The 15,866-nt window shown below is 37.6% G+C and overlaps 1 protein-coding gene across 3 annotated transcripts in view; it reads left to right on the top strand.

Moving 5' to 3' along the window:
* Positions 1-15,866, top strand: part of RPAP2 (RNA polymerase II associated protein 2) — a 52,760-nt gene that overhangs the window by 4,448 nt on the left and 32,446 nt on the right. For all 3 annotated transcript variants that reach the window (XM_071565678.1, XM_071565677.1, XM_071565676.1), the window contains exons 6-11: positions 499-587; positions 2,736-2,771; positions 3,608-4,520; positions 4,834-4,928; positions 6,533-6,613; positions 13,455-13,523. In XM_071565678.1, the coding sequence (XP_071421779.1) occupies positions 499-587; positions 2,736-2,771; positions 3,608-4,520; positions 4,834-4,928; positions 6,533-6,613; positions 13,455-13,523 (1,283 nt within the window). The remainder of the gene's footprint in view (positions 1-498; positions 588-2,735; positions 2,772-3,607; positions 4,521-4,833; positions 4,929-6,532; positions 6,614-13,454; positions 13,524-15,866) is intronic.

Here is a 15,866-nt window from a genome sequence, read left to right as displayed (position 1 = left end):
CTCAGGTAGCCAGGCAAGACTCCAAGAAGAAGTGGGATGCTTTGTCTTTGTCCCTTGTGATGCAAGTGTGCAACTGTTGTTCCAAGTATTGCAAAATACCAAGTTCTGTTGCTAACCAAAATTTTCAATATTAAACACCTGTATTTTATTGTGTGACTTTTAAAATGCATGGCCATCTTGTTGGGTTATGGGTTGTTATTTGAACAGTTCTTGGGCGTTTTTTTATTATTAGGTACCCCAACACAGGTTTGCTTCTCAGTATGTAATGAAAGTAGAAAAATGGGGAAGAAAAAGAAGCTACAAGTGGCTTGTGGGGAATGGGATCGACCTATTTGATGAGTTTGGTTTCTCAGGTGAATTAGAAACCTGATCATAGGCTGGAAAAGAAACATGAATTGGTACTTAATTTTACAGGCATGAAAAACAATTGCTTTTGTACCTTTCTATGGGTATTGAAGTTGGATTTAGTCACATTTTTTTGCTTTCTCTTGTTTCCAGTGCTTTTGCAGCAACTTTTGCTATAGAGCATCTAAATATTTTGAAGCTCAGATTTCCAAAAGTCCAGTATGGACGAGAGAAGAAGAAAAGTAAGTAGAGTCATATACATTCATTGCTCCTTTTGAGAATATTATTTCTCTATACAAGCTGCAATGCTAATTAATTAGCTGCAGGGCATCAAAATTACTTGGCTGAAGCAGAAGTAACTGATGTTAAGGAGTGAGATTAGCACAGTGCTCATTTTAAGTGTTGTTTTTATATGGATTACAATAATTCCCATGGCTCAGTACTACTCACATCTACTTAGTAGATATGATCGTGTTAGTGTAAGAGGGCAGACTAGTCATAAGTAATAGTAGTTGACTACTATTAACTTTAAAATGCACTTACCAGGATTGAATTTTTGCAAACCATATAATGTACAAGATTAGTTAGTCTTACCCTGTTACCTAATTTTTCACAGCATTTGGCATTGGTCTTAGGCTTAGACTGTGAATAGTTTCATCTGAAAGCAGACTATAACATGGAGAGGTTCTTCATCCTATCTAAGTTTGATTGCCCTTTTCCTCTTCCTGCCGTACACATTTTGAAACACTGTAATGTAGTCTGTGTTCCTTTGCTTAGCAAACACAGGCTTGCAAATAGTGAATGGAGCCAGTGGGTGTCACTGTTGAACAATAAGGACTTGCACAGAGAATGTTCTGCTGAATGTATTCAGCTTTGTTCTCCTAAACACTACTCTTCATAGTCTTCTGGTTTTTAACAGAAGAAACCAGCTGAAATTATAGGTGTGAGCTCATTTTCACAGTCATGGGAAATAGCTGTTCAATGAGAGAAGAGCTTTAGAGCAGTCTGATCAGATGTATTCCAGATGGTAAAAGTAGTCTCTTCATTAAATATTTAAGTTTACCATTATTTTTGTGGTGTTGTTTTGCTGTCTTTAAAAAAAAGTGCTTCTAAAATCTCCCTTTATTCTTAACATTAAAAGTGCATAGTTCTGGTCTGTTTGACATAGTTAATTGTTTGTGCTGCATGGTGGTTGGGAGGAGGTATTTTAAAAAAAAACAAACAAATGAAATCCCAGCTAGTTCATGGCTGGCTACCTCTGTTTGCACAACCACACACACGTGCACACACCAGTACATGTTTGCACACCAGTATGTCTGAAATTCCTTTGACAGAAAAGACTTCAACCTCCACTTAAAACTCTGAAGGAGAGTTATATGGAGTTAATAATTTAAATCATTGTCTGTTTTCACCTTTAGTTTCCAAACTCACTTCATTGATAGGAGTGGTGCAGCTTTCATCTGTTTAAACCTGTGGCATCTTTTACATACTGAGGTGTTAGTGCATTGACTTGCATTTAGTGCCTGCTTAAAAGATTTCCTTTCATTCCTAGAACAGATGAGGATTTCAACCTTTGGTGATGAATAAAAGGAATGGCAGTGTGATGCTGCCTCATAACTGAATTGAAGTAGATTAACTGCAAGCAGAGCTTTGAAAAGAAAACTCACCAGAATTTGTTTAGGAATGTTCTTAAGAGTTTCTGGAAACTTCTGAAAGTGATTTTCTTGAAGCAGTATAAACTGATACTCTAATTTTTAACAAAGTGAAATTTTAAACAAGAATATCCTGAATATTCATATTTTTTCATTTATTTGGAGCATTTTCCTATAACTGGCCCAGAATTGTTTTTATTATAGCAACTTTTATGACCTTTGAGGATCTTGAAATGTTTACCATTTTTGAAGAGAAGGCCAAAGGGTGATATGAAAGCAGCCTAAAATTACTTGAAAAAGTTAGAAAGATTGGAGAGTGAAACTGTCCTTAGTTGATGGCAGAAAACAAGGAGTGATGGCAACGAATAATTGTATGGATGGTTCAGATTGTACGTTAGAGAAAAAATGATAGTAAGATTATGGTGGAATGAAACAGGATACTCAGCAATGTTTTGAAATCAGTGGAGGTTTTCAAGATTTAAACTTCATGAATTTGTGGCTGATCAAACCTGCTGCTGGTGATAGTGGCATTACAAGCAGGAGGTCAGGCTAGAGCGTTCCTGAGGTCCTTTGTGGCTCACATGTGCACAAATTTGCTCTCACTAGCCTTGGTTTGAACAGAGGGTGTTGACCACAGGATCCTCAGATGTTCCTTCCAAACTCAATTATTTTTGTATTTATATGTATTTCAATAGAATTAATTTAGCAGGAAAATCATTCGGTGTCTTCTTTTCGCAGGCCACCAGACATAGAGCTGCTGAAGGAGGGACAGAGGTACACTGAATGATTTGTTGTTGCATGCACCTATAGGTAGAAATTTTAGTATCATACCAGGTGAAAGGGGAATCTTTGATTTCCTGTGTTAGAGAAAAGACCTTAATAGAACCTATGCAAAGGTTTTTTTCCTTTGTGATTCTAACCCAGCATATTTGATCAGTATGATTTAGTGTACAGCTGCTCTTGGATTGTGTGTCTTAATTGAGCCTGTTGAAATCTGAAACAAATACACTGTTTGTACTTTGCATATTTTATCCCATCTATTCTTTATGAAGAAAATTGTGCCAATTACACGTGATGAAAGCTCCTCTACTTCTTAATCTAAAATGACTGTATCAGCCAAAATGAAATCACTCCACTCTGTCATCTCTCTGTACCTCTGTATTGTGACTTTCTGTTTGTTTTCTTCTGCAATCCACCATTAGGTGGCAAACTTACATATGCTGAAACAGCTCTGCTGTCCCCCTGATTTTAGGATACTATATTTATTTTAGCATGCCCATCTTTATTTTAAAATTGCACTATTTAAAATTGCTAAGTCTGATACTATTCTGCTGTTCTTCAATAATACTTGGTTTATTTTTCTAACTCCCAATAATCAGGTGAGAACTCACTTCTTTAAATAGTCTCTATACTTGTCATCTTGACTGTAGAACAGTACAACTCTGAGTTCAAGAAAACTTTTAGAAGAGCAGCTATGATTCTTAAATCAAAAAATGTACACTTCTGTAAGGGAAAAAATGGTTTGTTTATTGTTCTTACATGAGAATGAAAAGTGACTACAGGTGACACCCCTTTTCTGTTTCATTGATGGCTTGTGTTTTCTATTACAGTGGACAGTCTGGAGAAGAGGTGAAACTACGTGATGAAGTAATTAAAGCATCTGACATTGAAAATCCTAGGATACCTTCAGATCCACGTGAACCTGGTTCTCATGACACAGCTAGTGACAGCAGCAGTGATACTGAACAAGAATTTATTTCTTCTGTCCTACCAGCAAGTCAGCAATTGCCCAGAAAAAGCATCCTCAAAAAGAAGCACGCTCAGAAAGTCTCTACCAGCCCTAAACCTGAAGATTCAGGTGTGGTAGAAGCCACTGCACAACTCTCTCAGTGTAAATTAGGTGCTCAGGAAGAAATGCATGCCTGCTCTCTTCATAATGAGATAACTGCACCACCTTCAAAAAATACCACTCTAGAGAAACCAAGTGCTTCAGAAGTCTGTGAAAATGCCTGTGGGTCGCAGATAGTTTTTCTGGGTGTGAGCAAAAGAGGGGCAGAACACCTTAAAAGAACACTAGCTAACTCCACAGAATATAAAAAACCTGAACTGAGGCATCCACTTCATTCCAAAGGCAGTTTACTAGAAGTACTTAGGCAGACCCTTACAGAATGGAGAACTGAGGAAACTTTAAAATTTCTCTATGGCTCCAACTATACTTCTCTGTGCTCGTCAGAGTACATAGCATCTACCAGCCAGGAGACTGAGGAACTTGATGAGGATGACTTAGATACAGCTGATGATCTTAACACTGTTGCTGTAAGGGAGTCTGAGAGCAGCTTGAATTATTCCTTACCTTTCACGAGCCCAGGTGGAATAGATAAGCCTGTGCCTAGTTACGAAAAGTTAAAAGAAGAAACAGAGTTCCTAGAACTCCGAGTGAAAGAGTTCTATGAGGGGAGGTACATCTTGGCTGAAGAGGCAGCAACACTTGCACAAGCAGAGGAACATCCAAGCACAGACAAAGTAAGTGCCCAGTGAAATAGTGTCAAGGTTCATAACGCCTGAATAGGCCTTGAAAGAATTGCTACTTTATTTCTGCCATCCTCAGTGGGGAAGTATCTCACACAGGGAAGGAGAAAAGTTCCTTGGCTGCACAGTCTATGTTGTGTCAGATTGTTGTGCAAGCTTGTGTCCATTAAAAAATTACTGGTTTTTTCTATTCAGAGTTAATATTTCTCTTATGTTTACACATTTTTTGATAATCTGTGACTATTTTGATGCATTGACTTTAAATAAATACAAGGTTATAGATGCTAAGGGTTTTTGTATAATACAGGATGATCAGCAGGAAGATCTCACCTTCCCGCTTGTTGATTCAAATGCACAAATGCAGATCAGAAAGCGAATTGTCCTTGAAAAACTGCGAAAAGCGTAAGTACCCTTTACTTTGTTAAATGTCAGTCTGAAGTTGGTACTCATTCATCATCATTTTAAGTAAAAAGGACTCTGTCCAAGGATGGGTCTTGCTTTTTCTACATGGCCTCGGTCATGACTTAAACCCACTATTGCCCTAAAGGACTTAAGTATTTCTGCAGCAGTCACCTGTGGTACAGTTGGAGATGTCAGTTTGCACAATCTGCATGTACCAACTGCCCAAGTTTAAACTGAAAAATTTGACTGGGAGAAGTGCAAATATTTGTCTTGTACATTAAGCATACTGTTACCCGTAAGGAAATGTAAAAAAATCTACAGAGAGGGAAGCAGTGTTTTTGAACCTCATAATTCTTTTAACCAAAGTCTTACTAAAGGGTTTCTAGTCCATGTTTAGATGGCTGATATCAGTATGCCCCTGACTACAAGCATTAAAGGCCCTTGGAGTTGAAACTTAAAACTTCCCAAACATCAGAACTTCTTCCTATACATAAAAGGGCTTTGAAGTCCCAGAAAAGAAATTAAGGCATTTCTGTCATAGCTGTTGGAATTATTTCCCCACCTCAAATAAAAACAAAAAAAATTCTTTCTGTTTTTTCTCTACCTGCAACATGTGTGGGTAGGCCACAGTCATGGAATCAAACCATCCTGCAAGTCTCTTGCCTGTGTCAGTTGTTTTCTGTTTCCTGAGGTGATGCAGTCATCCTGTCACACTCAAGAGACAGTTTTCATTGTGATAAAGCAGTGACTATGCCCAGCATCATAACAGTCCTGTGTTCAGTTTTGGCAAAACATGGTTGGTAAAACACTGATGTACAGAACAGAAATCCTGATTCTTCCACTAATATTGATGCACCATACGCTGTGTGCATATAAATGTGAATAACTAGATACTCAAATGCAAGAGGATATTAACTATTAAACAACTAAATAGAGGCAAAAGTTTAATCCTGAATGTGAAAAACAATGCCTGTTATTTCCATCATTTCAGAATACTCCTAACTAGTTAAACAGTACGTGTGGTTAGTATGCTCTCTGTTATATGCACAATCAAGTAAAGTCAGAACCTGTCTTTCTCTCTTTTTAAACTTTCTGATTACTATGATCTTGATTTCAAATATCAAGCTCACAGTAGAGTGATCGTTCTGTCACATCTGTGCAAGTCTGAGGTTTACAGGTATATTCTCTGTGCAAACCTCATTTAGACATGTAGTTTCCTTTTGGATTGTTATTTTTGAACCAAATAAATATAAACCTGTGAAAAAATGCATAAGGCCTGTAGTTCTAATCCTCATAATTGTAAGAATATCTTGTCAGAACTGAAATGTGAAATTACTAAGAATATGTAGGTGGAACTATGTTTAATTTCTTCTTCATGTTCACACTGGACTGGAGCTTCTTACTTTTAAAAACAAGCGGTTGTGAATTGAAGGTGATGGCCCAAACACTACTCAGAGGAAGCTGAAATGAAAACTACAGGTCTGACCTGCTGCACAAAAGTCAATCTCTTTTTACTAATTTTAACAAGCTTTGGTGGAAGCCCTGCTTGAGAAGAAGGAAGAAGTAGAGGAAAATGCATATTGATTGGTGTCTTTGCCTTCTAGATTACCTGCAGTTTTGGGCCCTCTTCAGGTTGCTCCAGGTGATGTTTACACAGAGCTGAAAAATCTTGTCAAAACTTTCCAGTGAGTACTGGTCTTTATTTAGAGATTTTTCTTAACTGATCAATTAAACATGTTGTTGAATGATTTGTGATTTGGGCAGAGAGGCCCCGTTGCAGATTTGCTCCTTTCTGGCTGTGTGTTCATGTAGGTAATGTCACATTCCCTGTGGACTAACAAGGCAACCCTTTCCCTGCTCCTGACAGTGACTAGGTCACCAGGAGTGTTTGTAGATTTTTAAAAACTAGGCCAGTCGTCTCTGGAGGATGATGGTGAGTCTTTTAAAGGTTCTGCTACCTCATCACCTATTAAGCATGAGTTTCTGAGATCTGTCACTTTCTTTTGCTCTGGCTCCCTGCAGCTGGGCTAAATGGTTTGAATGTGATTAATAATTGTTACCAGTAACTTCTCGAGTCAGGAAGAAGGTCCAGTTTGACCTGTCTTGTTCCTGATTTCAAAGGGAACTAGATCTAGTGGGCACTTTTATCACCACGGATGAAGCTTCTGCTTCAGTCAGTAGGACTAAAGACAGTATTTGGAAACAGTGAGATAAAGAAGGAGGGAAAACAGAATGGTGGTAACTGTTCTGAACATTTTTAGGTTTTGTTTGGAACACAATTCTCATAACTTGAACCTAGATCATGTCCTGCATCAAGTATTGTCAGAAGAAGAACAACAGCAGTTACTAACTGCGTGTACAGTGTCACTCTTGAAACTTCCCTACCACATCCTTGACCTGCATAAGGTTTCCATTTAATTTTCCAAAACTCATTCATGTGGCATTGTGCCCCAAGGAAGGCTAGAAAGATGCCACTAAAACACAGGTATCTACATGCAGGATTTCTTACTGTGGATATATCTCTCTTCCTTTCTGATGATTCTCTGCATGATCTCTTTTATTTAAAAGAGCTGTTACTGTTTGAATTTGATTCTGTGCTTGCAGACTTTTAAATTCCAATTACGTTTTATTTTAACAGCAACACTGAAACTAGGAAAGGTATTTTTGGTTATATTGAAGCAGCATGTATATACTGTATAGATACCTATTATTTGAATAAGATCTTTGTGTTTTAAAAAAGTTTTGTTGCTCTGCCGTTTAAATGCTTATAGTCATTTTAGTTTATGGATTGATAGAACTGGAAAGACTACATTTGGTCTCTTTCAATCTACTTTTGTATGATTGATTATGTAAGGAGGCCTGGAGGTTCTCAAAAGCAGAACTTCTATTTTAAATAATATCTGCTATTCAAAGACAAGGTGGTCTGAATATAAAGTTTTAGAAGTGTTTTATAACAAATGAGACTTGAAGCCAAAATAGACTTCTAAACATATGTATATGTATATTTTTTACAGAGTGGAACCAAAATATTTGGGCTTTGATCCCAATACCTGGCTCATGTAGCAATAATCATCCTATTTTGAAACTCTCCTCTGATCTATTTCTGATCCCTTAGATAACACTTTGTGACTTTTTGTCTTTTTTTTCAGGAAGTAAGTTGAAGGCAATGGTAGCAAAGTCTTGGGACTCTCTTACTGTGAAGGTTCTAGATCAATTGCTTAGAATTTCAGGGGTTTGAGTGGGTCATGGTTAAAGACAATTGTGGGCATTACACAAGAATTTTAAATGCCTTTATATAATATGTATCTCCAAATAATTGGAGTTTTATTGTCACTGATAGTAAAATAATAAAAAAATACCAGAAATAGGGAAGCAAAAACCTTTGGGTCCTTTCTTGTTCTTGCCTTACTGACACGGAAGGGTCTGTTGAGACACAGGGGCTCACTTAGGGATGTTAAGATGAAGGCATAGATTTGAATCTCCAGTTCTGTATGTAGGTTTAAATTTATTTAATGTGAGTGGTCCCTCCAGTTTTTGATTGAATGCTTTGGCAGGGGGAGTTGGGATAAATTTTAAATATCATTTTTATTTACAGGGTATAGAAATTTCTTTGTTAAAGTACTTCAAATACTTAATGACTGTGGAAGAGCACTGATAAATGCTCATGGTTTTTCTTGCTTTCTGTACTGGAAATATTTCAGGGTGAAGAACTTGCCAAAGAGAGTAGTAGATAAAACACATGGCTGTAGTAGAGCTTAGCTGAAGAAGGGTAAAAGAGCATGTGGTGAACTAAGCAACAACAATTTTCAGCTCCATTGGTTTTTAAAGGAACACTTGCAGTTCAGCCTCCTTTGGGCAGCATTTTATTCAATCACCACTGCTAAGAAAGACACTAGAGAGATCTCAAGAGACGTTTTAGAATGGTTAGAGCTCTTCCCAAACAAAGTCCCTCAGTGCCTGTAAGCTTTTGTTACGAACACTGAGATGTCAAATAATTCTCCAGAGTGTATAAGGGCACTTTGTTAAAAGATCAAGAGAAAATGAGCTACTTATATATAAACTGAGGATAAATGATTGTGTTTGTGAGTGTGTGATTGAGTCTTGTTAAGGCATAAGAGATCACATTGAACACAGAATTTTATCTGTATTTTATGGTTGCAAGTATTCATTTTTTGGAGCTTATCATTGACACTGAACTCTATCAATGAGTACGATGCAATTGTTTCTAAAAGATGTGTTCAACTCATTTTTTGCCAACTTTCTTATCATGCTTCCAAGACAGTCTTTCAGCTTTTAAGTATGTTATCATGAGTGTATGTCACCTGGTGTATACACTTACTCATACCTATTTTACTTATTACCCTTGTTAAGTGGATTTGTAGGTTCTGGGTTTCAGGTCAATCAGTAATACTTGGTCACAAAGTTCTGTGTGGAAATGTGGGAGTACCAGGATGTCAGTGACATTTTCTCAAGTAAATGGACTTCTCTCAAAGAAAGCCTGAAGTTAAATAACAATTTTTGCTGTTGTTGTCAAACTAAATTTTACTATGGTACCATAAATATGTTGCTCTTTTTTAAGAGGTAAAGGAGCTGTCTTTTATGTTTAAATTGTCTAGTCAAAACCTCAAAAAGAGCAAACTGTGCTTTAGCATTCACCTGTGCTGACCTGAGTTATTTAAACTTCACATATCTTAGTGCAAGTTTCAGAAAAAATATAGGTAGCTGAGGTCCCCTAAAGTCACAACTTTGCATCCTAATCCCATGAAGTCAGCTTGGTGTCTTCCAGAACGGGCACACAGCCAAACTAACAGGTCAGATTCTTGAACTGCAGTTACATATGCCCACACCTGGGAATCTGGTGGGGGAAGGAAAGGCTGCTGCATCTGCAAAGATGCTGCTGACTTCACTGTGTAGCAAAGATAAACTGTAAAATTAAAGAAAGAAAATCTCGTCAATTTGGGGCACATTTTTCTTTTTCTCTCAGTGTAAGAACACAGACACACTGGGTAAAACTGAAAGGCAGCAAGTGTGGACCTGTTCAAGGAATGCTTTTTCGCCAAAGGTACATTTAGTACTGATAACTCATTGCTACCAGCTTTTCATAGCAACGTGTTAAAAATCGAGCTCAAAGATTCACTGATGGCAAGTATATTCTCATTGTAAGGATATACAAACTTTTAGAAGAGGAAATAACACTCAAGACTATGATTTATAAAAGTAACTACACTTTTAAAAGATTGGTCTATGTTAACCAGTTCCATCTTTCGGATTTGCATCTTCTTCATAATGCCTGATGCTATGGGGCCTGTTAGGGGAGTAAATATTTTGCATAATCATCTTTGTGTCCATCTGCTAATTCCCATTGCACACCTTTTGTCAAATTGTTCCCTCAAAGTCACAGGAAATATAATTCAGCTGAGGAAAGAGTGTCAACTCCAGCATTGCTGCATTTCTTTCCTATAACTTCAAGTTAGTTGTGGTCCCTGTCCAAGTTCTTGCACAGGGCACTTAAGGAGTGCTTAAATCTGCTGCCACAGCAGGCTCTGTTTACAAATCATGCCATCATTTGCAGTTGATGGCAATTAAATGGGAAGACAACTAAAGGAAAAGAAGTAAAACCAACTCTGTATACTCTGTCATTTTTGGGTTTATTATTTTTGTTTACTGGTAACTTTAACCTTGGACTCCCTACTACAGCTTCCCTGTTGGAGTTGCCTTCTTTTGCAGGCTGGGCACTAGTCAGTTACGGAGAGGTTGTTTGGGATGGAATTTTTATGCATCTTACTCTTTAGTCCTTTATCCTGTATCCTGTAAGTTTCTGCCAGTTGGATCCATCTGCTCAGTCTGAGCTCCTTCACAGAGTATGAAAACTGCTGCGTGGGTCCTGCTGCAGGGTGGAAGTGCTCAAGTCCAGCCACAGTGTGTCTTGCTGGAGTGAACCACAAGACCCACAAACTAACAACTGAGCGACCCACACAGCTATTTGGGCTCATCACACTTTCCTGGCTTTGTATCCTGCCCTACAGAGGCCAAGAAAGCAGAGACATTCTGTTTTGGAAAGTTGCATGTTGTTTTCTTTCTTTAGGTAGGCGAGGGAGAATTGCGCCAAGCTTTTTAACAGAAAATATTCCACTGCAAAACTCAAATCACATACACAAAGTTTAGTACAGTTTTAACATTTTCACATATGTTCATGACAAATCTAGAGACTTCTCTTTCATGGATTGTTCTGAAGTAACAGTTTTGGCTAGAGGCAAGACAAAGAGTTAATGAACCATTTTTACAGAGGCTCTGCAGTTCCCTGTCTTCTGGGAGCTTTGCTCTTCAGAGGCCTTGGTGTTGACACACAGCTTGTTTTTAAAAGTGACTGCCCTTCCACTGCCCCTTATTATTTCAGGCTTCACACCTGTAGGTTGGTTGCTTTACTCTGATCTGCTGAAATGTGGCGCTTTTTTCCAGCTGTGGAAGTGTTTTAGGACAGGTGTTGTACTGAGAGGTTACTCACGGTGGAAGTCTGGCTGTTCATCCAGTCCTGTGACAGCAGTACATCAGCAGAGCCATATTGCCATATCCTGCTGGTTATCCGTGTCTTTTGACTACCTCCTTCATAAAAAGCATATTGATGGCAATGACTAGTGTTCAGACCTTGCCAATCAATACTAACACTGAATAAGAGTTAATTGACACAAATAACAGCATCTCTCAGTTTGTGTACAAGAATGACACCTTCCTGTGCTCTAATCAATACCAACTTCTTGCAGAGCATTGAAATAAAGCTGCTTTCTCTCTTTGACAGAGTTTTCCCAGGTGGCCTGGGGCTGTCTCTTTCACTGTGTCTCATCATAGCAGATTAACTGGAATGTTACATGTGAATTGCCTGTCAAGATGATTCCATCAGACATTTCTTGGTAGTGTTTATCACTGTCATTAGTGTTGAGTCAAGATGTTCAGCCTTTGTTTGGGCTCATGTTCTGTAGCCAGAAAAATGTAACACTTTACCTGGTACAAGCTTTGTTGCCAGCTAAATCCATTAGCTATTTCAAATAGTAATTGCTAAACATGAATCTCTTAATAATAAATATCATCTGTATTTGCCAGAACTGTTGATTCTGGTTTGATGTAACAATTCCTGTATATGTTGTGCAAAACATTGGTTTGCTGTTCATAATTTAAGAAAACTCTGTCTGATGAGGCACCACTTGAGTAATCATTGCTTCAGAATCTTATTTTAGTTTGAAGACTTGATGATTTGAGGAGAAAAATAGTTCTATTGCTTTGATTATTACATATCTATTTTATTAATTTTCAATAAGTTTCTGGAAAAATGCATACAGATGCTATAAAAAGATCTTATTGATAACTGCATTTTTATTAACCATTTTGAATATAATGTTGGGGAATCAGTTAACAGAATTTGAATTTTAACAATAGCAAGTACAAATACTTCTAATTTTTTGATTTTTAACATTTTTTTCTTTTTGCGGAGTAACTATATACTTGCCCAAAGTAATTAAAATTTTTTTTAAAGTAGATTTACTGGGTAAGAAAACTCTGGATTTGGATTTGGTGACAGACAGGTAATTTTTAGAAAGCTCCTATCTTCACCAGTGCCTGTAGGAGTGGGTGTGAATAGCAAGGTATCTTCATTGTGGATCTGAATTTGTTCAAGGCTTCACAGAAAGGAAACTGAGAGCAAGAAGGAAGCAAACACTGGTAGTCACTTGCCCCTCAGTATTTCTGTTGGATAGTGCCATCTGTCTGAATAAAATTAATTCTGCTGGCTCTTCTGGGTGCCTGCATAGCCACTGCTGCATTTTTAACTGACTTTTCCATGAAATTGCGTGTCTTGAACACCATGAGCCCTGCCTAAATTTGGCCGTAGCTATTCACACATGAATTGTTTAAGTCAGATTAGCACTTGACTTAAAGCAGAACTGTTCTATGAGGCAGTTCAGCCAAAGAGGTCAGCTGGTGTTCAGTGCAGCAGCACTTCTTTTGTGCACCCACGAGGTTCTTGATTCACACTTCATTTATATTTACATGGCTCTTATATTTGCTGAGGCTCCCATTGCATAAGTTAGAATTCTTGATTTCCATTTTAAAACCAAGAATCATTGGAGGATTGCTGCTGGTATCTCTTTCCACATTAGCTTTTTCAGCAATTCTGGATCTGAAGCAAACAGAAGGGAACCGAAGTGTAAGAAGGTCTGTCTTCAGAAACACCTATGCCAGAGAATTTCCCACTGGGACTCACAGCAGCCAGGACTATTTGTCAGCAAATTTAAAGAATTAGCTTGTTTTCAGTCTTTGCCATCCCACTTTGATAAAGAAAAAAGTGACATATTGGGATTTTTTCAATTCTTCCATTAGAGGATGAGAAAAGCCTGAAAGCTGGTGAAATGCTCAGATATAGCTGTAATTGCTTCATTATAACTCTGTATGTTAATGGTAGACATCAAGTTCAGCTGTTAAAATCTATTTGCTCTTACTCTGAAATGTACTGATTTTTTTTCAATTATCTTTCAGGTTAACAAACAGAAATATTATTCACAAAATGCCTGAATGGACTCTAATTGCTATTGTTCTGTTGTCTGTGTAAGTACCTTTTAGTGTCAAATATTCTTACTTGCAACTGTCTTAAATACCATATCAAAACAAGATTTAATTTTCAGGTAAAAGAAGGGAAAGATTTCTTGAAATTAACTGTGGAATCAACAGAAATGGGGTTTTTGCAAACAAACTGAATTCTCTTGACAAAACAGGGTTGTCTGACTTGTAACAAATGTTAACAATGGGCAGTATCTTTTTAACAGTAACTGAATGTTATGTTAAAAAAGGAAAAGTTAAGCCTTAGGGGGGTTTTAAGAGGACTGATGGGATGAAGGAGTATAATTCGCCCTCTTCCATTTGCTTCTGAGATCCATTCTTCCTCTCCCTGACATTAGGACAAAATGACATGTGTATTTATTATTTGGATTTGGCATAACCGTTAAGCTTTTCATTTACTTCTAATTTATTAAGAGGTTTCACTTTTATGAATAAAGCAAAACTATTTCCATAAATATATGGTGTGCTTCTAAATATATTTGTTTAAATATTTTGGCAAACTTTTTTTAGAGGGAAAAGCTTTTTTAGCAACTCCCAAGGACTGCTGGGAGCCAGTATTTTATTTTTGTGAGGATTAGCTTTATTGCTTAAGATTATGATACCCCAGGGCCTGCAGTTCCTTGTTGACTTTGTGCTGCTTACTCTAGAATTGGACTCTTCACAAGGATTTTCCTAATGGGAAGCCTGATTTTATTATAGTGTCAGTAAACTTCTACACAAAGGCGTGATCTATAAAAGCAATATTCATATGCAACCAGTGAGTTCCTTTACTTGTATTTTGCAAATACAGGTACATTTGTGAAGTTAAAGACACAAACTTAGCAGTGTGTTAAACAGGCACGAATTTGTATTAAATATTTAACATTAGTTCACCTTTTAAGAAATCACTGGTGGTTTCACACCACCAATGTCAGGCCCTGATTTTTGGTGGGGTTAAACCATCAATCACTCTTTGTATGTCTTGAGCTTGAATTACAAGATTGCAAAAGTCTTTATTCCAGAGCCTGTTTATTACTGCACTGCTGTTGCTGCTTTTGGGCTCCCTGGGTCACTGGAGCCTGTTGGACAGAGAAGTACTCACAGGCATTCACAGGTCAGGAAGTACAGTGGGCCAGCCTCGGAGCATCCCCAGCACTGCACTTACTTGCCTTGATATTGCTTTGGTCTGACACATTGTTGAGGCTTTGCTGTCCCAAGGAAGGCTGTACCAGCAGCATTAGAGCAGGCTTGAGCGAGCCTTACATCTGTGTCACCCAGCCAGATACCGCTCAAATGATTCATTAAATCAGAACACAGAAAGTAACTTTACTTGAATGCCTTGGCATAAATTTTTTATCAACTATAAGAACAAATCTTTTGTCATTTTTGCTATATATTCTTATGGTTGAATTGTTAATTTGTGAAACAGATCTTATGAATTTTTCAAGTAGTTTCTGTATAGTTAAGGAAATGATGACTCTTTTTGATCAGAAGTTAAAATATGTTGCTGGTTTCTACATATGATGAGCTCTAAATACATAACTCATGATTGTTTTACAGATGCTCTAGAACATTATACAAGTAGTAGGCAGTCTTGGTAACAATCAGTCTAAGCAGAGAACCAAGTCTCTTTTTACCTTTGCTTTATAAGGATCTATCCCTAAACAAATAAATTCTATTTGATCGTAAAGTCCTGTAGACTTTATTCCTAATATTATTTTAGTGAAATAATGAATAAAATCTCTGTTGATGTCCACTTAATTGTAAAGTTCTTGCAAGCTCATGATCTTGACATTTTGAACAACTTCTCTCAGCTGCCTTGTAGGAGAGGATGTAAAAGAATATGAGTGGGTTAGAAGGAGTGTTAAGATTCCTCTAACAGGATCGCATATGCTGCGTCATTTCCAGAAAGATTAAAGCAGAACATTTAATTATTTGGGAATTCTAATCAAACTTGAATGTTTAGTGGAAACCAGGACTGTGCAGGGAAAGGCTACTCAGGATCTGGGCAGCCTCTTGCAGACAAGTCCCAGTTGTGGCCGTTTCTCTCCTCCTGCCGTCTGCCAAGGAATCTGTCATATATTACTAATATTTTGATAAAAAGAAGTCGTCTTTGATAAAAAGAAGATAAAAGTCTTCTCCTGTAGCTGTACTGAGAGATTGCAAACATCGTAGTGCATGTAATGTCATTTAGATGGTAGAGTTTGTGGAGCCTGAGTCAGAGTGGGTCTTCACAAGCTTCAGTCCTGTTTTGACAATATTTATTCACAGGCCTTGACCTGGTTTCAGACATAGGACAACTGTTTTTCTCCCAATACTAAACAGCAAAGTAGCATAAGCAACACCTTGAAA

This window comes from Pithys albifrons, chromosome 10 (assembly GCF_047495875.1).
Source record: "Pithys albifrons albifrons isolate INPA30051 chromosome 10, PitAlb_v1, whole genome shotgun sequence".
NCBI lineage: Eukaryota > Metazoa > Chordata > Aves > Passeriformes > Thamnophilidae > Pithys > Pithys albifrons.
Note: the sequence above shows the minus strand (reverse complement) of the source record. Positions and strands in the feature narration are given on the sequence as shown.